The 26137-nt window shown below is 42.8% G+C and overlaps 1 protein-coding gene across 1 annotated transcript in view; it reads left to right on the top strand.

Moving 5' to 3' along the window:
- Positions 1-21026, top strand: part of LOC103898501 (uncharacterized protein KIAA1958) — a 22351-nt gene extending 1325 nt beyond the window's left edge. The window contains exons 2-3 of the mRNA XM_019471927.1: positions 14-99; positions 19981-21026. Coding sequence (XP_019327472.1) covers positions 14-99; positions 19981-21026 — 1132 coding nt within the window. The remainder of the gene's footprint in view (positions 1-13; positions 100-19980) is intronic.
- The last annotated feature ends 5111 nt before the right edge of the window (positions 21027-26137 follow it).

Below are 26137 nucleotides of genomic sequence, written 5' to 3'. Positions count from 1 at the left end.
CGCCCTCGGTGAGCACCGAGCCGGAGGTCAGCTCCAGCCAGCAGCAGCCCCACGCTGCCCCTGCCGCCACCCCCGAGGCGGCGGCACAGTCGATGCCAGGTAGGATGCTGGGTGGGAGTTGAGGGGCATCGTCATTTTGGGGTGGCCCCCCAGGCATGCCTTGGTGAGGGGGCAGCCAGGGAGGAGGTGCTGCATTGCGCGAGGGTGCCCTGGTCCCGCCAGCTCGTAAGTCTGTAGATAGAGAAACCTTCCTGGCTTGGAAGAGGATTTGGAAGACCTCAACTCAGCAAAGGCCAGGAGCACCCCCCATGAGAAAGTGTACCGCTGCCATAGGGAAAGGGCTCTTTTAGGACAGGTTTTGAGGTCCATTTTGGGTGCAGTTGTGTCATGGGGGAGGGCATGCAGCCGCCTTGCTGTGTGCACGGGGTGGGGAGGACACGAAACCCAGCCGTGCACTCTTTCGATGAACCAGAAAGAAGTGGTCTCAGCCAGTGGAGCCTGGAGTTGGGGGTCGGGTGTTGCCTTCACCCTATCAGAAGAGTGATGTTTGACATGGAGAGGCAAAGGAGGGCACAAAGAGAGTACCTGGAGAGAGGTTTGTGCTTCTATAAAACTTTATTAAATGGTTTCCCTGACCTGTAAATCAAAGCAGCCTGCAGAGACGAGAAGGACAACTACAACCTTAACCATGAAATTGATAACACTTAAACTTTAATCCAAGGGGAAGAAAAATATTTTTTTCCCTGTTCTCAGTGGAAGTTCTCACATACCATGTCCTTCATTTTTTTCATCTCCCACTGCTGCCAAAGCACCGAGAATTGGCACAAACAGATCAACATTATCAGATAAAGAGCATATGAAAACAGTGTGCTTCTGCTGAAGGATTATCCCATGTGCAGAAAAACTCAGTGCTGGCTGTAGATCTTCTGAAGGCGGAGGAAATCTGTTTCTTGAGCAGACTCACCAGCTCCCTCAGGACCTGAGTGCAGACAGTGCTGCCTTTGCTCTTCCAGCTGGTGAGTGGTGCCATACCAGGAGGAAGCAAAGGCAGGAGCAAGTTCTCCATCTGCTCCCTTGCTGGTTCAGCCTAGGAGTGTCTGGTCAGACAGAGCAGAGCCAAACAGTGGAGGGGGGAAAATAATTGCCTATATGCAGTCCCTGTGGCAGCTACTGTAAGCGCTAAAAACAATTACTTTAACAGCCTGGATGATACTTCAACCTGGACACCCTGAAACCTGATTGAATGCTAGTAAATCTATTCATTGGCAAGAGCCTGCAGATCTTGTTGCCAAATAAAACAATGGGCAAAGTTAAATACCCAGTTTTGCTAAGTAAAACCCAACTAAGCATTAGAAATTAGAAAGGATGATAATTGTATTCTTTGGGACCCATTTCTGCATGGCTGCATGTTTGAGATGTTATTTTGCAGTAGTCCTGTCATGTAACATCCCTTGTGGAAATTCCTTTACAAAACTCCAACTGGTTTAGAACTGACTGCTCAGCAAAATATGAGATATGGGATGCCCGATGTCAATCTGAATTGTGCGGTAAACCTAGTTATTCTGCATTCCTCAGTTTACAGCGTATCACTGCTGTGTATACTAGAGCCGGTTCCTACCAACCTGTCCCTGCAACTTGCTCAGTCTCAAACTTGCAAGCTGGGACAGTGGAATACAAACCTAGGCAGAATTTGTCCATGTAGGTGTGTGTTATCTGGGAGAGTGATTTGCTTTCAACAGATTCATTAAAAAACCCAAACCCTTTCAAACTGCTTTTGCCAGGTCCTCAGAAGCCAAACAAGGTCAGCAGTTGTTACTGCTTAGGGTTCAACCTTACAAGAATGGACACAACGCCACATTTTCACATTTACATAGTTTCCAGAGCAGGGTTGGTCTATGTCTAGTGTCTCACTGTGAGGACAAAGTGGGATTGCATCTGGATTTACATTCACTGTGTAAATAAACCCGCAAAACCTCCTAGCGCTTCTCGCATAGACAGCAATGTTATCTCAGTGTGCTGTCCAAATTCCAGTTCAGTCAGTTATGTTCTCAGTGCTTAAATTTCTTGTGTTGTTCTCAAAAAGTGTTACACAGTTTCTCACCCTGGAATAGTGCTGTAATATGCTGTTACTGTACTCAGAGGTAGCTGCATTTTAACTAGGGTAAAATGATTGACATACGACTAAAACTTGATACTCACGTCAGTGAAGTCTCCGATTTCCATAGAGCCTGCTCCTTTGAGGAAGAAGTGCTGGCATTAATAAATCTTAGAGTTGCAGAGAAGTGGGCAATGTTGGCAAGTGCATTTATTACAGATGTGTAGTTCTGCACAGCAGATTCTTGCAGATAAAATGTGGAGGTCTGATTAAAGACTAGAGTAGGGTGATTGCTCATGTACAGTGATTTTGTTAGGTTGTCTCTTAACAAAGAGCAATGTACTGGAAGTGGTGCACGATATATAGACTTTGAGCAACATTGAACTACAAGAGGACGTTTATCTATCCTGTGTAAAAATGTTTCTGTCCTAAACAGGCAGAAACAAGGATGAGTATTATTCTTATGTAAAAAAAAAGGCAGGAAATAATTATACCAAGGAGCCTAGAGCTTTTGTTAGTTTATAGACTTGGTGGATGCTTGACAAACAAAGGTACAGTTGAAAGTGAGCAGGGAATTTAAATTCTGCCTTGTCCCCTACAAAGTGTTGCTTAATTTTAAAATAATATGTGAAGCCTTGCTCCTGGTCCTGTTAGAACTGGTCATATGTTTATGAGGTCTTTGCAGGACTAAGGCCTTAAATGGTAAGTTATGATTAAAGGGTGCAATCCAACCAGCAAGAAATACTACTTTGAGTTTTAGCTTAAGTCACATATCTTTGCATTTGTATCAGACACAGCTGATAGTTTCCATGCATGGTAATCTCCTAGGTCCTGAAAGTTTGAGTGAGATTTTCCATGATATCAAAAACATTGATGATACATGTTAGCTTAGGCCAGTTTAAGCCACATTATACTTTTGGACTAGTTTCTCTTTCAAACGTTTCTTTTTTTTTTCCCTCTTTTACTCTTTTTAATTAAACCATGGCAACTCAGTGTGTAAGCAGGGACTTTACAAAGGTATTTTTGCATCTTAAAAGTGAAGTGGCGTCCCAATAAAGGTTAGACACTGATTTCTGTTGGGTTCAGGTCTCCATCTAAGCATTGTGGAACATACTGAATTATACCGAATTATTTTTGTTAAACTTCAGCCCTAATAAGTGGACATTCATCTGTGAATTTTCAGATTGTTCTTTACCACTTTATTAGCAAAGCCTTCAAGAATATATGTAGGTATTATTTAGTCCTTTCTTTCTTGTGGAAAAAATGAGAGGACCTACAGCTGATAGGAGAGAGATTTTTGCCATGGTGGAGAGCAGGGAATTTCTGCAATTTCTACTTCCCAAACAGCCTCTTTTGTCTTTTGCTTTTGCTAATACTTGGTCATTTTTTATGTCCAAGAACGAGCAAGGGCAAGGTAGGTCACATCAGTGAAGACGGAAGGTGAGTAAGAAACGTGACGCTTTAGGTTGCAGTACATGCAGCCTAGAGAAATTAGTGATATTTGGATGTCTGAAATCATGAGTGGAAAAGAGTTGGTGTTATTGCACAGGGGTATGGAGGAAGACTACAGCTCAGAGGAGGATAGAGCTTATTGGGTAGGAAGGCAAGTTTTGATCCTCAGCGAGATAGGACTGACTTCGTAAGCAGAATTGCTGAAGTATTTATGAAGAATACTCACTTTCCACCTGAAGACTGAGGATGAAGTTGTGCTTTGGATTAACAAGACAGTGCAGCAAGACATCTCTGGTCCAACACTGGTCCAACACTGTAAATACAGGAGCAAAGACTTCCATGAGGATACACTAAAAAGATGTCAAATCCATATGTACAAAATGTGCAGAATGGAAAGAGTAGTGAGTAGACATGCAAAATAAAAGATCTTGTAAATGAAGTGAGTAGGGTTGTTGCTTCTGTCAGAGATGTGGCAAATCATATTCTGTGGGTACAATCACAGTGCCGTCATGCATATCCATCGCTGAACTCGCCGGGCTGCCGGATGATGTTTTACATGTACAGGTTTTTGCAGAGTTTGGAAGGAAAGCAGGTTGTCCATTAGCACCACTGCTTTCTTAGTCAGTGTGCCGCATGCTGTCCCTCTGCCGTGGTTATCAAATGGTATCAGCAGTTGAACGCGTGCCGTGATGGATGGTGCCCTGGTCTGTGCTGAGGACTGTACTTAGCCTTGCTGACTCTGATGTCTCCACTCTGAGCTCCTCCCTGTGCTTTTCTTTCCTGTAGCTGGTATGTCAGGATCCCAGATCAGTGCCTGGTGATCAGCTTAGCCTGGTGACTTGGGCAAAGATCTAGTTCTGGTCCTGTGCTCTCATCACGGGAAGGTGCGAGCAGGGATTGCAGCCTTTCGTGATTGGCACCTAAAGTGGGTTGACTCTCGCTCTGCTCACAGTGTGGACATCCCTGTCGGTTCCGGGTGTTCATATAGTGTCTCTATCTGAACATGACCGTTATAAAATGCAGTTCATCTGGGGGTTGTCTGGTGTTGATGTAGAGCTTTTAGGTGGAATATTTTTGGGTATTTTTCTGCAATCAAAAGAACTAGGACCTCTCCCTTCCCTTCCCCCCTCTCTGCAATTGTGTGAGTTTAAATTAAGTGGGAGCTGAGATCCTCGTGTGATCATAAGACTCATGGATTAGGAGCTGTTAGATGAGCATCAAAATGTTACAGGACTTAGAGGACAAAGAAGTCCCCCACAACTCATGAACTGCCGGTTTTGACTAGGTTTAGCTTAAACTCGTAAATCACTGTTTATATTGAAAGGAAAAAAAATGTGTGAGCTAGCACATTCCAAAAAAGTACAAACAAGAAAAAATAATACCTTTTTTAAGAGGTATATAAAGCATCAGCCATACATACAGAAAGGCCAAATTAATCCCTGCTGTAATTCTTCCAAGTCCAGTGGAACTGTGCCAAGAATGAATGTAATACAAGGCAAACAGTCATGTCAAAAGAAAGTTACAAAACTTTAAGCTCTTCCAAGAACACTCAAATAATTGCTGATTGGTCTCTGTATTTGTAATTTACATACAAAGATTGATGGCTTTTGGCTAAAGTTACTGCTGACACCTGCCTCTAGGGACATACGCTGCTGAACGTGGTCAAGCGAACAATTAAACGTATGTAGGGGTGAGACAGTCCTGTCCTCTTTGTGTTGGACCAAAGAGTTCAGAGTCCACTGGTGACTCTTTAGGTCTCATAATTGATAGCTATTCTTGCTCTAGTAGCTGAACTAAAAATAATAAGTGCTGAGATACATAACTACAAAAAGCATAATACTTTTTTTTTTTTAAGTTGCAAGGGCCTGGCTTATTTAGGAGAACAAAATTAGATCATTATAGTTTTAATCATCAGAAAAAGGAAGCTAGTGAGTTGATTAACCACCTCCTGCACTGCCACTGCCTTCTGATCTTGCAGCATGGATTTGCCAGCCCACTCTCACTCTTAATTATCTGTGTCCAAATGCTGTTAAATTATAAACTAATTTTATTCTAGGGCTTTATTCTAGAAGTTCTGCTAATGAGGCTGATATTACTTATCTTTACAATATTGTAAGGGACTTCTGTTTAAAAGCAGGACAGTATCATAAAAAGGACAAATTCAGTCTTGGCAAAGTAGTCATCTATTTCCTTCTATCATCTGGGTACACAGCATGACAATCAAATTTTTAAAAAATGAAACCATAGTACTAATAATTCTAATACAAGAGTATGTTTTATGAAGCTGTTCCTACAAGAAGCATTTATCAAGTTATTAATTCCTGCAGGAGGACACTGAAATGAAGACTCATCAAGTATTACAACATCTTTAGATTTTCACTGTACTTAAGAAATGTATTTATCACCATTTCAGGATTCCACATGTATTTTCTTTAGTGGAAATTTGTTCCAGACACAGAAGGCTCATGCCAGCCTCTTTGCAACCTTGAAGACCAGCAGTGGACTTGTCATGTAGAGGGCGATCTTCTTGCTGTCCTAAATATTAAGTATTTATCAAAGCAGCTATGCACACAAGAGATCAGGTTTCTGCTTTTCTTGATGTCAAGACTTGTTTCCATGTTCACCATGGACCTCCTCCAGGTGGAACTACCTGCAGTGTGCAGAGACATCTCGTGGCAGCAGCGTTACTGGATATATATATACATTTTGAAGGAAACCATTAATGAGTATTCACACTGAAAGCAGGTTGGTGTGGGAGACGTTTGAGGGTGGGCTTTGAGTTGTGTTCCTGCAATAAAAGTTGCATAGGCCTAATGATCCTCTATAACAGGTGAGGAATGGCAGTTTCCATGCAGTCTGTGGAAGTTGCTTGCCTGTAGCTAGGAGGGAGTTGAAGCTGTAGCCTCAGAAAGATCTATTGCAGCCAGACCCCAGCAGTTATTAAGGATTAAGTCTGTAAAGCATGCCAAGTTCAGCTGCCAAACAGTCGGGAATATTCTCTGGGGTTCTGAATAGAGGAATTGCATCACTAAGAATTATTGACACTTCATTTAAATATATATTTTTAGTTCGAAGTACCATAGCACAAACAGTACTAAGTAAGATGGTGTGTCATATCAGAAAAGAAACTGCCCACTTCAATGAATGGTTGTGTTCTGGAGCATCACTGCTCATTTCAGCCTTAGAAATGTACCCTCTCCCCCATTACCCCAACATGAAAGGCAGAAAGGCAAGAAATAAAAAGCGCAAGTGAGAAGTAGAAAACAGTTATTTTTACAAGACCAACATGATCTAGGTGCTGGGCTCTTCCTTTCACTAAAGGCATCTTAAACAGACTACTGTTTTGTGCAAAGTGCTGTGTTTCGTGATACTGGTATATAAAGGAAGAAAATAAGGTGTCTGCTGGTTCCAGCTGTCCTGAAAACATATGGAAGCAACAAAGGAAACTGGACAAGTCTGTACTCGACTTCACTTTATTTTTGGGAAATAGAAGATTATTTAACATGGTGGTTTTGATCAGAGATCTGTTTTCTTTGTGTGGTCTTTGCAATTGCTCTGTTAAATTTTGGAGCTATTTTCATCTTATGATATGCGAGTCTCTAAGTAAGAAAAGAGAGACAAGGCAGGATCAGATTGGGATCTGCAGAGGAGATGCAGCACAGCAGCCGAGAGAGACACTGACCCTGGAAAGCCCTTAGACATGCACTTTCCTTTTGCACTTTGGGTGGGGTGCTGGAACAGAAAGGGAATCCAGGACTTGGCATTTTAGGTCAGGATACTTTCTGAGAGTGCTTTTCCACTTTGGATGAGGCTGGTTCTTCAGTAAATATATCTACAGAAGAACTATTTCACATTTGTATTCAAGGTCTAAGCTTTTAATTCACATATGTATTCAAGGTCTAAGCTTTTAATAGCAGCAGTAAACCTTGGGAGGAACTGTTTTCACCTGTCTCCATGATGGGAGCATGCCATTTTTGCATAAACTGTTCTGTGAAGCCAGCACACAGTGACTTCTCATTTCTCCCATTTTCCTCATACCTAAATTATTTCCCTCTTAGTGAGTCTTGTTCTGTCATGTCATCTTCTTTTTGTGCTTGCAGTGAACCTAGTACCTGCTTGAGCATGAAACAGATCAGTAAAAATTTCTGAGTGTTTTTTCTGTCTATCTAAGCAAGATAACAATTTTGAATACAGAAATTCTTGTTTGAATTTTTCCAGAAAAGAAAACAGAAGCATGACGGTAGATATTTTATCATGGCTGGCACAGCACAGAGCAGTGCTTGCTAAAACATCCAGACCCTGGAAGCACTGAAACATGCTGAAATCCATCTTTCTTTGATAAAGTATGCTTAAATGAAGCATATGCCCATGCTGTTTGCAGGAAGTGTTGAACCAGGCTATTAAATCAGAGCCTCAAGAGAGAGAAATTGAAACGCCTACTTTCCCTGATGAATCTTTCTTGCTGGGGCACTCCACTGACTGGTCACACAAAAGCTGGTTTTGGCATTGGTTGTTCTGAACAGCTTGAATGTGGCTACTGGCCTATGTGGGACGGGTGGGCAGAGCTGTGTTTTCGTTTCCCAAATGAGTCCGCATTTGTCTGGATCCAAGCAATGCTGCCCTGCAAAAATGGCAGGATGCTGCTGATCACATGAATGTTGTGTTAGAGGCAGCAGTTCCCAGGTCCTGGGTGCCACCAAATCCTGCCCCAGGAACAGGGCTTCCTGCATGCATGTCGTGTAAGCAGCAGTTCCCAGGTCCTGGGTGCCACCAAATCCTGCCCCTGGTGGGAGCCGGGAACAGGGCTTCCTGCATGCATGTCGTGTAAAAAGTGGTGCTGAGGACCTTGCTGAGTCTGATGAAAGCTTTATGTTATGTGCTTAATTATACATTGACCATTAAGTGCATTGGCTGCATCTTACTTCTAACATATACCTGTTGCTCCCATTAACTTTAATTAAACAGTAAGGGCACACGCACAGGGAGAAATACTGTATGTGTTCCTGTTGATTAAACTCAGGATATCTTTAGACTGGCAGTGACACTGTGGTCTGTTGTTGCTTTTCATTAACTAGGTCTTCATGATGAAAACATCACTTGAAACCATACAACTATGGATTAATAATACTTAATCACTTGCTTGCTGATTTGTCCTTGAGGGGGCGAGGGAAAAAGAAAAAAGCTGGCCTTCTGTTTTGTTCAGAGAAGGAAAAATTGATTCTGAGCTATTCTGACCCAGGTCACATCACCCCAGTGCAGAAGCTGAATGTGCTGTATTACTGAATTATTTCAAGCAGGACATACCTGTACCCAGAGATCAAGCCTGTGAAAGATAAGGATGTTCATCTCTGACCTTTGAATAGCTTGCTTTAATTTTCTGTTTACACTCACCTCTCTCTTAACTGGGTATCTGCCTAATCTCTGCTTTACTACTGTGGCTGGTCAAGGATAGCAGTATGAATAAGCCACAGAAGCATGATGTTTTTGTAGGGGAATAATTTAATATTGTCCACAGCTTGGAGCACTCTTCTGATTGTGGTGAGCTCTGTCCTTCAGTCATGTGGATGTGCCAGGTTATGGGGATTTTTTTCTGTCATTAACTCCTGCAAAATGGAGTGCTGCCAGTTGTTTGGGACTTGTTCTCTCTTACCGACTATACATCCAAGAAAACAAATTAACAGACAGGAAAACTATTCTTGGCATTCATACCTGCATGCTGATATATTACATTTCTTTTTTCTCTCTGTATAAAGAAGTGTCTTTTTGCCTCTGTTTCCTCTCTCCTGATTTCAGATGGACCTCAGAAAACTTACAGTTCGACAAATAACTTGTCCCATTTACCATTCACTTGTACAGTTGTTAAATGCATCAGACTGTTTATTGTGCTAGTGCATAATAAAATAGCCATATTTATATCTATAACACATACATCCATAATTATATCCATTAAACTATACCCCATGTCACCTCTTACATGAATTAGTTGGTGTCAGCTTTGGTATGAACTCATTCAGTAGCAGAGGAACTGATTGTTTATATCTTATATAGAAGAACAAATTATTTTTATGGAAATAACAATACAATCCTGACAGGAAGATTTTGACAATGTAATTACAGAATATAAATAATAACAATATTCTGAGCAGCAAAAAGGTGTGTATGTGTGTGTATGCTTTCTGTGTGTGTACATAGCTAGAAAAAAATGGAAACTGCTCAATTTATTTAAAGAGACTTTACTCAAGTAGAGCTGCAAAATGTGACTAAGTAGCTATTCAATTAAACTATGATAAAGTAAGTTTAAACATGTATTCAAGGACAGAAATAAAGGAGTTGTGCCATGAACAACAGCCTGGTTCCTGATGAACGTGCGTTCCTTATCTCTTTGTCTCCTCTCTGTGCAGAATTTCCAGCTGCTCCTGTGCCTCTTGGGACTCCTTGTCCTGGCAAATGCCTGGACATGCCGTGGCTAGTCTGGAACAAAATGTGTGCACTTTGGTCAGCCAGGGTGTGTGAGCAGCTGCCTACTGGAGTATCTAACACCCGAGGTCTGTGGCCTTTCCGCAAGTTGGGATGTATTCATGTCTCTGCCCTCTGCACAGCTGTTGAGTCTCCCCCAACCTTGTAGGACCTTTACATCTTTGAACTTCCACCCGTTCCTAATATGGTGAGAGTTGTGTTTGCAAAGGTGAAAGTGAAGTTCAAAGTTGTCATTTTTTCTTGAGTGCGAGGAGAGGACTCTCAGCACAGGCTCAAAACACAAAAGCAGGCTAAAAAGTCCGCCTTACGAACTGTTTCACTTTAAGTGTTGCACTTCATCCTCTCTGGAGAATTGCGTAAAGAGCTGGTCCTTAAATTCTGCTCTCTGACCCAGTGAAGACAAAGGAAATATGTGCGTTAAAAGTGTGCATTGAAACTAGTTAGGCAAGGTTGTAAATTGTGAGCTCTTCATAGAGTTTGTGCTCTTCATAGCTTGCTTTACTCATACTGGAGAATACACAGTGCAGAAAAGTAAAAGCAAATTGGTCTGGTTGGGCAAAATCACCAACAGAAAATTTCAGAAATAAAACTGCAAGCTCAATAACAAGGCAATTCAAGTACTTTGCTAAATTAAAGATGGGGGTGGGAGAAAAGGTACTGAAATGCAATTCTTTGGGATGCATGTGCTGCAGTCTGTGTTATCAGAAGTCAATGGCACAAGCTCCCAACATATGTTTCCTATTACACCTGCAGTAGATAGTTCAAACAGAACAGAAAAGGGTACCTTTTGATTCACTACCAATGGCACTTGAATAAAATAGAGGGAGAAATGTCTGCAGTCTCTAATAAGCAATATATCAATGAAGTGCTGTCAGCCTATGTAGAGAGCTCCACAGCATGATTTATTACGTTAATTACAGTCATGTGGGCCTCACGCTCTTAAGTCTGAAACTGCTCACATTCTCAGCTTGATTTAAGAATATGCTTTGGCCAAGACTTAAAGTGCAGCTTATTATGATTAATGTAATAAAATATTTATTACATATTTCTTTTCTTTGTTTCATTGCTTGTTGCCCCAGTTAGACTGCCTCATTCTGAAACAGTGATATAAATTAGATTTCAGATGTTGAGGATCCTCATCTGTTTTTAATCTCTCTCTTCAGTGTTGTTATTTTTTTCACATCCCTTTGTTCTGATTCTCCCTTCTCTCCCCCTTGTCTTTATTTCCCTCTGATATTTCCCAACTCGGCTTCTCAGCTGCTGTCTGGAGTGAATCAAAAACAGGCAAACTTCATAGCCCTGGCTCATCCCTTCGAGACCTCTTGCATTGCTTTCTCAACTATGCTTATTAAAGTTAGCTCCTAAATGCAATGACATTAAAACTGGTGGTAGGCCGTAGCTGAGAACATGCTAAGCCTCAGGTGATGTGGGGTGGCATGTAAAGAGAAGAGTAAACTGTAAGGGGATACATGTTTGTGTCCTGTTTCTCATTCTTCTTCCACAGGGCTTGCAACTGCAGACAGGCACAAAATTCCACTGCGCCAGATTTTCCAAAATGCCGTATAAATTTGTACCTGTGATTTTGTGCAAACCAGCCCACTAGTTAAATTATTGGCTGAACAATTGGTGCTTGCAAGATCTGTTTACACATGTAAATCTGGCTTTCTCTGTATGAGCACGTAAAGGTGGAAACTGAAATCAGTACTTCGAGTTTTCTAAGTGGAGTTAGCTGTAAATTGGTTGGAAATTATTAGAAGATTATATGGCTGAATACAAAGATGCATGCTCAACCTAAAGCTGATATTTGCTTTAGGTTCTGCCACTTACGAACTCCAGCAGCACTCCCATTTCACCAATCTACCTGATATTTTAACCTGTGCTCTGAAAGAGGAGCAATTATGTGTTAGAAGTGAACATAGTTGAAGAAAGTTTAGTCAGTTATTTTGAAAGGAAGGGGGTTTCACATTTTTTTAAAAGTTTTCTCATGTTTTTAGGTTTGCAGTATTGAAAACTCCAAGCATGGCTTTTATATCCTCCACCTCTATGAAGAGCTGGGTCCCTGGACCTCAGTCAATTATATAAGGGTCCAAAGAATTTGGTTTTATAAAGCTCCTGTAAAGGTAATAGCTAGCATGGAAATAAGAGAGGGATGAGGCAGGGCAGGTTGACCTGGAGCTGGTTCCAGGCTTGGTTATAATCCAGATGACTGACCTGGAACAGGACAGCTGAAATGGCAGACTCCAGTCCAGCTGTGAGCTGAGAACATCTTGCCTGGACATCCTAAGTACCAGATTTCTGGTAAGAAAACTGGTAAGAAACCAGTACTGGTTTCTCCAGTGCTCTTGCAAAATATCTTCTGCTTCTGCTGTTCTCCATGCTGTGTCCCAGGGAGTAGCTGTAGTGTCCCACTGTGATGTGCTGCAGCGTTAGGCAAGCCTGGGAGAGCTGGACTTGGTATATTTGTTCCTGCCAAGTGGAGGTGGGATCTGGGTAAACATGAACCAAGTAGCCCCACTGTCGAGATACAGAGGAAATGCATCCCATTTTGCATTGCAGCAATTCACACCAGTGCATCACAGAACAGCTTCAAAAGGAGATAGGAAACTATACAGTCTCATACCCCAGAAATACCGCTGTAAGTGTTCAGTGGAAGAAGTGAAATGTGAGGTAAAACTAGCATGCAACACTTCTCTTTTCCACTAGCCCTGACAAAACCAAAACCAAAACCAGACAACTAGATGGAGATCATACTTGAACAAATTAAAACATTTTTGATTTAGAAAATGCATTTTTAGAACCTTTGTGTTGAAATAGCTCAGATGTCACGTACAGTCAGGTAGAGAAGAAAGGAGCCTGGTAGAAATCAAAGTCCCCAGAGTGCTGCTGTTTTGCACCATTCATTAGTGATTGCTAGTATCCACTGCATAAAAGGTTGATCCAGTCAGTCATAGGAGGACATAAATTCTTAATCCCTTGTCACGGCTACAAATTTTCTGTCATCTGAGGATCATGCAGTAGTCCCATTAATACTGATGTGTATTTTATTGTTGATTTTGCCAGCAGCCAAATTGCACCTCGTATATTTTCAGGCTGTTGTGGTGAGAAAGTGGTGAAAGTGAACGCAAACTGAAAACCAGCACTAGTGTCTGAGCGAGCATCCATTTATCAGACCATTCCATACCTTGCAAAAAATGTACAGATGACTAATATTTATTTTAGTGACTCTCACTTCATGGTGATACCAATATATAAATATTCCCATGCTCATTTGCTTGGAATCTGTGTCCTTTTTTCTTTGATGGAATCTAAAGCTTTTTAATTTTAGAATAATAAAATATTTCACTGATAATTTTGTTGGAGGAGGTTAACTGAACAGAAGCATATTTTTTTTTGCCAGAAAACACATCTTTCATAAATGGATTTTAATTAATAAATTTCTATCATACTACAGATTTTACATGCTAATGAAAGCCTTTTCTGAAAATGTTAAACTACATAGACTTTGACTTAATGTAGTGAAAGTAGGGAACTTTAATTGTTAAACGGAATTTAGTAGCAACATCAGATGGGTAGGGCAGAAATTCAAGAAAAAGTGCAGAAGCACTTTCTTCTACTTTAGTAATCTGCAGCTAACAAGTTAATCCTTTGATCCTGCAGATCTCAGAAGCTGTTAGATGTCAAAACCTGATGAAAGTCTCCAGGCAGTCACAGGGTTTCCCCCCCTCTTTTGACTCTGACTCACCAAGCCTAAGCTTAAATAAGTATGATTATTATGGCACAGGAAGTGCACTTTATTTGCCCTTAGGACTTCCTAAAGAAATGGTTATTGTTAAATTACATTAAAACTTACGTATTTTTGACTTAAGCCTTTGACTACTGCGTGTGTGTAGGAGTTGCCCCAAGGAAGTTAGTTCGTACCAGACAGTACAAGTGTCAAAGATATCATTCTCCAAGTGTTCAGCACTCCCTGTCTTTTAATCTCAGTGTGTTTCTGTGAATGCTCAGAGGCACTTCTGGGGACACCTCCTGCTCTTACCCTCACCCTTGCTCTTCAGCGCGAGACGGGAGAATGGCTTTCTCTTGGTTATTCCTGTGATACAGTGAAAACCAGCTGCCAGCTTTCAAAATTTTGTATGCAGAAGGAGGACTGATATTCGGGGATGCTGTGGTACGACGGTGGCATTCAGCTGCCCCTGACGGGAGCTGGAGCACTGCTTCCAGGAGGGCACGTTTGTTAGCAGGTCCCCCAGCCTTTCCCCCCCATGACTTGACCATACCTCCCTTGCGCAACAGCACGACCTCTGCCCACTGTGGCTGTTGACTTGAAAATATTGTTTGCCTGCAGATACCTTCTTGAAACAGGAGGGGACAGGAGAAAAGAAAGGTAGGAGCAGGCTGTGGTTTACATTAACTGTTTTATTGGGCTGCGTATGGCCCATAGGTTGGATATAGCTGCTTTTCAATAATTGCAGAGCAGGGGCAAGAGCCAACCTGCAAAGTGCTGGGGCGTGGGAGAGCACTTAGTTCCAGCATGGAGATCCATGGTGCCTTGCGTGTGGTTAACTAGGCTTTTTCACCTGAATGAAAGCATTTTGGTGGAAAGAGGTCTGCTGCAAAAGCACTTTCCTAGTCAGAACACAAATTGGGCAGAGAAGACTTTGGCTGCTGGTGTGATTATCACCAAAAAACCCACCTTACTTTTAATGTATTTCTTCTGAGATCTCACTGCCTACCTTAAGCAGAGTTTAAGATTGTTTGCGATAATAGCTCAGGTTCATGACTCCCACTAATGTTACAAACCCTCTCTGAACATCAACAGTCTGCATATGTCAGTCGTGAAAGAAAGTGCCTTTCCCCCCGCCATACATAATTACAGAGGTTATGTCCTTTTCAGGGAGTTTGAGTGTGTGTATATGTGCGAGCTGAAATAAAAACAACCCTGAGTTTGACAACTCTGCTGATAATGTTAAGTCTTGGCTGTGTTAAGATCAGATTATGAAAAGATCAGAAGACAGCTGTTGCTCTGTGGGAGGGATCATCTCATGGTTGCCGGCTAGCCTGGGACACTCGGCTCCCACTAGGATGTCTGTTTAATCTCTGCCAGGTCACTTTATCTCTTTGGCTACTTTTAAACTGGGACTTCTAAACTATTCAGCACTTTTTCAAACTCTTAGTTGGGAGTTTACCCCGGATCCCACAGTAGGGTGGGTTTTACTAGCTTTTTCTGCCACATTCTGGTTTTCTTGGAAATGAAACTCTGACGTGGGATCAGATAGGAAACACAAGAGCTCCAACCAGGTCCTTTGTGCAGTGATGCAGCTGGGGGAGCAGGACCTCAGGAGATGCGTCTCCAAGTCAATTTATTTTTTATGTTTCTGGTCCTAGTCTGTAGAACAGGTGTAACAGCACTACCAACTCCAAATGTTGCATTGTGACAAGGAAAAGGCATTAAGGATATCTTGGCTTGGTAGATCAATGATGACAGTAATTTTTGGTTGGTTGGTTCAGACCGTTTCACTAGCCAAGACAAATTAGACCGTAACATGAGAGTATCTGTCTCCCTAGAGCCTAACAACACACACCTACAGAAGACTATAAGAAAGGTGCAAGCATATATCACACCTCCCCATTCTCCTGTCCTCCAGCAATTTGCAGCTCAGGGCGTTCCTGATACAGAGGTGTTTTCTTGTATTGAGGAGCGCTTTGTGATTTTTTTTCTGTGCTTTTACCCAGTTTTGGAATCCATGCACACTGAAGAGTTGATGATACTGTGAGCACTGGAGGCCCAAGAGCAAGCAGGTTTATGCTTGCAGTGGTCAAGGAACTAATGTAGATCCCCACCTGTATTTTCCAGCAGGACCACAGAAAATTTAAAAAAAAAAAAGTAAGCCCTGGCCAAAAGAGCTTTTGATCTCTACTCTGCAAGATGCAGCAAAGTGAGGTCAAGCAAACATCTGGGAACTCTTACATTGGAAACACTTCTGCCTCAGGACAAGAGCATTCACTTTCAATACCCAGACCCAGAGATGAAGTCCTGTACCGCAACAGCTCTCCCAGCTTGTCAGATCCCTACCATAACACACACATTTTCAAAAATTCACTGTGATGGCAGTTGAGATGCCTTTTAGTCTTGAGTTCTTAATGATTGAATTACTTCTATGTAGCCTTTCTTTATCTGTCAGTATGGGTGGATTTGTAAGGAACAAAATTACATTACAACCAGCCTAATCTTCTCTGACAAGGTCGCAAGGCCATGTGGTTAGAGCAGAAGCAATCAATGCCAAATATCCAGACTGTGGTAAGGTCTTTAATTCTGTTTCTACTTATTTCCTGTAGGCAAAATAGAGATGTGTAGAGTATATGGGTTTGCTGTAAGTATTTTACAAGGGCCATTTGCAGACTGCACCCAGAGAATAATTCTTGTCAAAGGTTGTATGGAAAGGAATCAAAGTGTGCCTGGTCTTGGGCACTGTTTTATTAGTGATCCAAATGGCATAATTGTACTGGGTCTGGCTAGGATGGAGTTAACTTTCTTCATAGCCACCCATACCCTGCTGTGTTTCGGATTTGTGGCTAAAACAGTGTTAATGACGCACCAGTGTTTTGGCTGTTGATGAGCTGGACTTGCACAACGTCAAGGCTTTCTCTTTTTCCCACTCTGTCCCCTCAGCAGCTAGGCCTAGGGTGGGCAAGAGGTTGGGAGGGGACACAACAGGGACAGCTGACCGAGACTAACCAAGGGGGTATTCTCTGCCCTACGACATCATACTCAGCAATAAAAACTGAAGGGAGGGTTTTTTTGGAGAGAGGTGGGCGTTGCTTAGAGACTGGCTGGGCATTGGTCTACTTGCAGGAGGTGGTGAGTGATTGCCTTTGCATCACTTGTTGGTTGGGTTTCTTTTTCCTCTTTCCTTCAGTTATTAAACTTTGTCTTGACTCACGGGTTTTCTTGCCTTTGGTCTTTCTATTCTCTTCCCTGTCCCTCTGGGGTGGGGAGTGAGCAAGTGGCTGTGAGGTGCTTAGGTGCTGACCAGGGTCAATCACCACACTAATAGAGAATAAGATTATGAAATTAGCAGAAAACACAAAGTTTGGCAATATTAAAAACGTGCCTGGATACAATTTATGTCTCCATGGTAGTTGGAGAGGGATTATATCGTTTCAGCACTATGAAATCTCCTTGGTTAAATGAAGAAGTAAGACTTTAATGACATGAAGAATTATGTCTCCTTCCTTAGCTATCCTAGGCTATAAAAAGCTGTCTTAGTTAAGTTAGGCTCAACTGCATCATCTGCTTTTGCTGTGGATGAAGAGCATATGCAGATGATGACAGTGGCTCAGCTGACATCTGATGACTTTGGCTGTCTCAGACTCTGTCTGTTGGGTCTCACTGCCTCCCTGCATTCATCCCATGCTATGAGACATCCATGATATTTGAGCGGTCTCATAGGAAGAGAATAATCAACTATCACTGAAGGCTGGATTCACAGTCAAAATTGACGTAGCTCTCCTGATGTGGCTGGATGAGAAGCTGACCCATTATCTTTAACATTTCCCACCTGCCTTGTGGAGTAACACACCAGAGCACTGCAGGAATGCAGTGGTTCTGGGGTACTGTTTTGCTCATGCAACTTCAAGGGATCTTTAATTCAGCATGGGTTTTATAACTGTTAGCTGCAGATATGGCAATTTCCTTTGCAGATTAAGGAAAGATGCCATAACATAAATGACTGACTGGGTGTCACTGCTGTGTTGTGACAGGCTATCCTCTAAGAAGTAGTGATTGATGACATGTATGAAACTGAGCCGTTATATGTGCTGTTTGTATTGAAACAGTGCTTAAAATGTGGGCTGTCAGTCAAAGCACTGATTACTTACACAGTGCTATAATAAGTGATGGTGGGTGCAGTGAACAAGGTACCAGAGTAAATGTTTGTTTTGGAGCTCCAAACAGCATTGTCTCTTTATCTCCAGCCTGCATCTAGCCATAATAAAAGGATCTATCCTATACACCGACTAAAGCATTAGACTTCACTGCAGGCTGCTAGGAGCTCTTTGATACTGACAACAATATTAAAACCAGTTTCTGAAACAGGCTGGTGACCTTTTCTTTTTTCCCTTGAGTGCAGTTAGAGCAAACCTCAGTGCTCTGTGGCAGCATTTTTCATGGCTGCAGAAGCCTCCAAAGGCCTCAGCTGCAGACCCCCGCCTCTCTCTGCTTTGCAGAGGTTTTGAGGACCCCTCTCAATAGGTTTCACTGAGTGCTGTTGGATGCAGCGGGTGCCTCGCAGTGAAGACACAGGACCTGGTCCCCGGGGATATAAACTCAGTCCTGTTTCTGGCCTGCTGGCAAGTCCTGGGGCAAGTCACTCCCAGTGCCTCTGTCTGCAGCTGTGGTATGGAGGTGGGATGAAGTCTCTTCAGAGTCACTCTGTAGATGGGTGGAAGGAGAAGCTGCCCAGCTGTGCACCGATGTTTCTGTACCGCATGAAACATTGCAGGTGGGCTAGGGGAGGAGATAGGGCCACCTTCCTTTCCCTGCTGCCTCCACTGTTAACAGGCTTGCAGGGCACAGTGGGCACGAGGAGCAAGCATCTGAACACTGCTGCAAAGCATGGGTGTGCTACGTGGCCTGACATGAGCTTGGCCTGAATGACAGAGAGGCAGTGGGAACTTCACCTTGTCTCATACCACTTTGTGGTGTGTATGTTGGGTGGGAAACACCTATGGCACTGCTGAAAGGACACCAAAATGTATGGGGTTTGCAATGAGATAGAACAAAAAAGAACTTGCTTTTTTCCCCTTTTCTGCTTATTAAGTGGAAGAGAGAAAAAAGAATGTTCCATTCACAGTTACAGAGAATAGTCAAATCATTGAATTTTTTCTTCGCTGCATTTGCTGTTCATTTTCTAAAACCATTAAGGTTTGTCACATTCATAATGACAGTTCCACCTATGTCCTTGTAAGCTGCATCCTTGTACAGATAGTTTGCATATGCCAAGAAAACAGTCCTTAAGTACATGCATCACTTACATGTAAAACGCTTATCCTTTTCATGCTTATCTTACGATCAGCCCGAAAATCAGTTGTCAGTAACAACCATCCTAGCAGTAGTATCTGAATACTGTGGTTTGATATGTCACTGATTGTAAGGACTTTTGAGTATAGCCTTATAGAGCATTATAAAGTTGTTTCCAGAATTTGATTTTTCTGCAAAATGAAAAGAAATGGTCTTAATTGTACTTCCACTGTCAAGGTACAGCTTGATTATGTAGAGAGGCTGTATAATCATGTTTTTCTCCCATATCTTCTGATGTGAACATATTAACTATTTCTTTTACTCTTGTACATTTGTAAATTACACATTGCTCTGTAGTACTTTTACCTGCCAACTCCTTTGTTAGGATGTGCTGCATTATTTTGTACTGTACATTTCTGTCTATATTTATTTAGCTCTTTAAAAAACTGTCTGATTAAAGATAATTTTTACTGTCATAAATATGATGCTTTAGTTATTTTTTGTAGACAAAAATTGGAACCAGTACAAACTCTGGTTTCACAAATGAAGCAATTCAGAATGGGCTTATTACTTGGATTGGGCCCTGCGCACAGCATTGGGATCCACAGAAAAACCTTCTACCTTGCATTTGTTCTAAAAAGCAGATTGCCTCTAATCCCACTGTTTTCCACAAATCTCCATGCACAAAACTGTGCCCCAGTGTCATGAGGAGCTCACTTGGGTTTTGTGCCATACTCTAGTACATCATTTGTGAAACTGAAGTTGGCTTTTCAGTCACATGACAGGTATGTAATGATGTTTTCCAGTGCTCTTTGTGAAATTGATTTTAATTTTTTTCCTTTTTTTCCTTTTTAAGGAAATTTGTTTTGGGGAAAAGCGCATCGCGCAAACTCACTGCTTCTGCTTTCTTTTGTCTTTCCCCTTCTCGCTCTTCCAGAGCAGGATGAGAGAGCGGCAGAGCTCAGCAGGGAGCAGAACGAGAAGACCATTCGCAGCACGCAGACGGCTCTCCGCAATTTCCGAGAGTTCCTCATCTCCAAGTACCCCTCTGAGACCCGGGAGATCTACGTCATCCCCTGCAAAGAGCTTGATGCCTACCTTGCTTCCTTCTTTGTGGACGCCAGACAAAAGGATGGGTCTGAATACGAGCCAAACAGTCTGGCCAACTATCAATGTGGGCTGGAGCGGTATCTCAAAGAACACAGGTATGGATACAGTATTACGAGGGATAAGGAGTTCAAGAGGTCCCAGGAAGCTCTAAAGCAAAAGCAGATAGAGCTGAGGTGTAAAGGAAAAGGAAACAAGCCACACAAATCCATGAAGCTCACCTTTGCTGATGAGCTTATCCTGCGCAAAAGAGGCTTGTTGAGCCGTTACAATCCCGAAGGGCTGCTGAACCTTGTCTGGCTAAACAACACTAAGGCATTTGGACACTGCACAGGTTTCCATGGGTCCACCCTCAAGTGGGGAGACATCCGGCTGCGGGTGACAGAGACTGGGTTGGAGTACCTGGAGTGGATGGGGCCGGACAACGGAGATGTCAACGCCAAAAGCAAGAGAGGCGGGACAGACTCCCGGGTGTATGCCACGCAGCACTCCCCACAGACCTGTCCCGTGCAAGACTACAAGGAGTATGCCCAGAGGCGGCCTCCAGCCATGCGCTACGAGGACGCGCCTTTTTACCTGTCCATCAAACCCGTCGTCAACTTGGCTGCGCTTCACTGGTACAATTGCCAAGCCCTGGGGAAAAACAAGCTTGCCAAGATGGTAAAGACGATGTGTGAGAAAGGCAACATCCCCGGCAGGAAGACCAACTTCAGTGTCTACCAGAGCTGTAGCACCCTCTCAGAAGCGCAGAGCAACCAGCTGGTGCTGATCTGCAATAACTTGAGCCAGCAGGCTGCCCAGTCCATGGCGAGCCACTCCAATACTGGCAACTTCATAGTGTCAGCATCCTATGACTCCTCCTCTGACACAGCTTGAAAGAGGGATATCACCTGAACACTTTTTTCTTTTCCTTTTTGTTTCAAGCATTGAATTTGTGCCCAATAATACACATCAACTGTGATTGTACACTATTCCCCCATAGCCCTCTCTCCAGTGTTAATTCACTTTATAAAAATATATAAATATATAATATATTTTTCTTTTTACAAATAAGTCAATAGAAATAGTTTAGTATTACTAACACAGTATTTATAGTGTTGATACAAAAATGAAAGGTACTTATGGGTTATAATATAAATGCAGATTTTAAAAGGACAAAAATGGTTCTCAGGCAACAGAAGATAGACTGGAAATACCATTTTTAACATGTACACATCAGTGAGTGTATGTCCCCAGGGAGGCTTACATAGCAATTCTATTTTAAAGCTTTTTTTCAACTTTTTATTTTAACATGACCTCCCAGAGTGGAGGAGGCAAACTTATCACTGGCTGCTGCTTCTTACCTGCTGGCTTATTCTTGATCAGCAAGACCAAGAAATAAGAGATACATCAATGTAAGTTCATGAAACCATTTACAACAATTTTTGTCTGTTTTTTACTTTGTTTCCAGAGGCTAATTTATGCCAGATGGGAAAAAAATCCTGAAGTCAGCTAAAGGCTATTTTTAACTTTTGTTTTTGTTGATGATTTTCTGTGATCAAAATGTTGCTGGGCTTTAGACTAAAAAGTATTGTTTTCAACAATATGCAACAGTATAACGGCAAAACCACTGTCGTACACATAATTTTAACTGTTTAAGCATGGGTTGTTAGTATTTTGTCACTGTGTATACCTAATGTAAAATCTACTGACTTAGACCCACTCTTTCAGTATTCTGGGGAATGCAGCAGTGCAGAAAAATCCACAATCTCATCCCAAACTATACCGAAAAAATGCATCAGATATGTCTTAAGCCATCATTTGAAATCCACAAAAAAACAGCATAGAGAGTATAATGATAATTTCATATTTACTACAGAAAATGAAAAAGCTGGATAGTTTTAAGTGCTGGAAAACAAGTTTAAGTCAGCCACACATCTATTTCCATTGCAGACAATGGAAAATGTGCATGTGAATCTGAAGGCGGAATTTGGTCCTTAAAGACTTGAAATAATGAGTGCTACTGTTCCAACATTTGACTGTGCAACATAATTGTTCTTCTTCTCTAAGTATGAAGAAAACACTAACAAATTCAGTATTTCAGTGAACAATTATAATTCTTGATCTTTAAAATTATGTATGGTACTTCTCAAGTAATTCAGTTTAGTTTATGTTCCACTAGGATATCCTAGAGCCATGATGAGGCTTCAGACAAGTCCGCTGGGGTGATCTAATGCCCACTAAAGTCAATGAAAGAGTCAACCTCAGCTGACTTCCCATGGGTGTTGGATCAAACTGTTACTGAGGGATTTTTTGTTTTCGTTTTGTCATTGTTTTTGTTGTTGTTGTTGTGTTTCTTTATGCTTGTTTGTCTTTATTCCTTTACATTCCTGCATATCCTTCATATTCTTTAGATCTGCAACTGTGCAGTGACTTTAATAATCACTAATTCCAAAGAAAGGGTGAAACAAAGGTAGTAGACAGAAATAAAAATAACCCACCTGGCACCATTTAAAACCTGTTTTTTGTGTTGCTAGGATGAAATGTTCCTGTGTGTGAGGGAGGTGGAAGAATGCCTGCACCTCACAAGCCTTATTGAAGGTTCGTTTTGGGGATGGGCTAGGTAGCAGATGTGCCACTGGAAGATCTAAGAGCAGAGATTTCCACTATAATAAACATCTGTCCTCCCATGAAGCTTTCTGCAGGTGACACAGCCTGGCTCTGACCTCTTTGTGCCCCACACATAGCAAGGCTGGGTTTCCTGTGTACCCGCTATGCCAGGGTCTTGCATGCTGTGGCAGTGTAACCACCAAATCTGCAACCTCAGAGTTACTGGCCGCTGTCTCTCAGGGCTGTAGGGTAGGCAGTGGATTGGTGGGCACAGGCGGTCATTCATACTGTAGAGCTATGCTTTTGTGACTTGGCTTTAGGGCTTGAGACCAAATCATGACACTACTGACATGAGTGCAAGCTGTGTCCATGACTTTCAGTGCCGTGGCAAATCTGACTTGTAGGTGAAGGAGAGGGAAGCACAAAAAGTCTTTGGGTGCAGCCAGCAGGATGGCTGCTCAGCTTCCAGATGAGGGCAGCCATCTGATTGCTGCTAGCACAGCCTTGCCTTTTCACGGCAGTGCTTTTAATGTGATATAGTTAAAAATAGTTTTGCAAGGCTGATGCTGCTCCCTGTGGGATTTCTTTGCTGTTTCCCACTGAGGACTCAGGCAGCTGCTCTTAGTATGCGCTGGAGCGTGGGGGGTCCCATGCCAAGGAGCTCCCTAGGGGTGTCAGGTGAGAGCTCAGCCATGGAGCCAACCTCTAGGAAAGTCTTTGATCTGTTTCTCCCCCATTGGCACTCATCTCAGCACTTCCTAGTGGCAGCTATTGCAGATTCTGACCTACTTCCCCACCTTGCCTTTCCTGTGCTGCAACACAAGGCTGGGTATCAGCTGGCCTTTGTGCAGCAGCAGATCTTTGCTTCCCATGTCTCCTCCCCTGCCCAACCACCCCTCTTTGCTGGGAAGAGCTGCCTTGAGCTTGTAGGGGAAAGGAAATAAGCCATCCCATGGCGTGGCTGTCTTGTGTCTCTCCTCAAGCCCCACAAGGCAGGAAACCAGACCTTATAACCGAATTCCTTCTCATACTATTATCAGGCTCAGAGCTTGGCAATGGTTCACATCTTCTCCAGGTATGCCTTAGGCGTGTTGCTTCAGAGTGGGCTATTTTGTGTGGGCTAATTAGTGTGGTAATTCCACAATTCTTCTTGTCTCCGAGGAGGCAGATCACTGGCTGCGGATGTGCCGTGCTGTAAGCAGGTCTTTGAAGTGCTGCTTTGCATCAGTGCTGTAATTCAGCCCCAACACAGACCTTGGCTCCATCAGCAGGAACCAAAAATGCTCAGAGTGACCAGAAGAAAGAAGATGGACACTCTTGGGTTTTGAGCTGGGAGGTCATAAAAAGAATTTCCCATGACTTCTTGACTCCACATACTGTCTGAGTTGTTGTTTACCACAGTATTGTGGTAATGTCCAGCCCGTGTGCTGGGTGAGGCAACGTCTCTGATACCCTTGGCTTAGCAGGGCACATCAGCAACTTTTGGTTGTCTGGTTGGGGGATAAGCTGTGGAGTATGTGTGCTTATTGTAATAGCCTCAATATTACAGGGGTGGGTTTGTTCTGCTTTGCAACATCTGTAGTAACTCCAGCGTCCAGTTGGTGCTGATGGCAGATTGCCTGGCAAATTCTGACGGGGCAGCCCCCGGTAGACTACTTGTTGAAGTAGTTAAACACATATGGCCAGAATATGATACCCAAGTAGTATCATACTCCAAAAATAAATTTAGTAGCTTTGAAGGGCATTTAGCACAACATATTACCCAGTCTTCATTTGTGGACAGTTGCAAGGAATCGAGTGACCACAGCTTAATGAATTACCATTTGTATTAAGGCCCTGGGAGGGTTGTTAACCCACTGGAAGGGAGACTTCTGATTTAAACCACTGTCATGGTTTTGTCTCACGCTGGCGGGAGAGGATATGTTCCAGTCTCTGTGGCTCAGCTGACAGGTGACAACTCAGTTGCTTGTAATTGTCTCCGAGTACTCCGACTGAGGGTGTCAAACTTCCTCCACCAGCAAGTTGCAAGCTCACCACGATGGTGCGCAGCTTCCCCGGTGCTAAGACACGGCAGTGTGGCCAGGGGCTAGTGCTGCCAACTCTTACAAGCCTTCTTCTCTGCCTGAGCAAAAGATTGGGGTCTCCTACCGTGTCTCTTGACACCGAGTACCTTTTACCATGAAATCAAAAGGGCAGCTGGCAAAACACCATACTGCTCCTGTCCAGCACAGCCTGTAAGCTGGTGCTTGTGTGGGGTGGCTTACAGTGAGCTGGCTGTGCTCCTGACTATATTGTGCTCCGATGTAAAAGGTAAGCTTTTGCCCCACAGTACAGGCTGTGATTTCCATAAGATGGGGGTAGCTGGCTCCAAAATGGGGCTTGCTTTTCTCCTTTCTTTTGCCCTTCCGTTTTTTCCTGCCACTCACCTTTCTTTGATCTGGTGTTAAGATGTCTTCAGTGAGTCATTTCAACTCACTAGCCCAGCAGAAAATGCAGCAGAAAAAGGGGGAAGTCAGATAATTTTCTGCCAGATTACTGAGTTGCATCTGCTCACAAATTGAGGTGCAGAGCCAGTGGAGAGAGAGGAAGGTGTTCCCCTGGCAGTATCACAGAGTCGTTAGCCTGACTCAGCTACTGCAGCCTTGGAAACCCATCAAAAGGGTAATGCAGACGGAGACCCTTCTGAATCATTTGCAGACGTATTGGTTGCCTTCAGAACCATCTACCAGCTTTTGGGAGATTTGCTCAGTGCTACCAAGAACAAAATTTGGCCTTGAACTTAAGAAAGAGACAGAGTGCCAAAGCACAGGCCTGCACACAGTGCAAAGGAGTCTGCACCAGTGTTAGCGCAGGCTTTCCCGCGTGGCCTTCTCATGACACCAAACCAAGAGTCAGACATGGGGATTATACATGGATGTCACAGGACTGATCTAGATGCAGCTGTGCACAATACATGCACTTGGATCTGTTCACGTGATTGCACATTTAGCTGGGCAGAGCTGTGGGCACTTGGACGGCTTAAGCTCTGTTTTATTAGTCACTCATGCATGTATTTATGATATTCTGGGTTTGCACAATGTACATGTATTCATGCAGGTAGTTGGAACTGAAGTCTTTGATAGCTGGGTGTTGCAAACTGCCTGTTTAATTTTCAAATATGTATTTATGCAACAAAATGTATTTTTAAGTGCAGGAGAATGAAATACTGTTGTGAACTATGTTGTAGACTAAATTACAAGGGATATCTAAAATAACAGCACATACCTTGTTCATTCGCATAGTGCAATAATTCTATGATAGCAGCATCCAGGCTATTGACATATAGGACAATCTAACAATGCAAACAGTGTCCCTGTTGCACGTTCTCCTTTGTGAAGAATATCAATGCTTTTGAGCTA

This window comes from Aptenodytes forsteri, unplaced genomic scaffold (genome assembly GCF_000699145.1).
Source record: "Aptenodytes forsteri isolate BGI_AS27 unplaced genomic scaffold, ASM69914v1 Scaffold211, whole genome shotgun sequence".
NCBI lineage: Eukaryota > Metazoa > Chordata > Aves > Sphenisciformes > Spheniscidae > Aptenodytes > Aptenodytes forsteri.
This window is presented reverse-complemented; position numbering and strand designations above follow the sequence as displayed.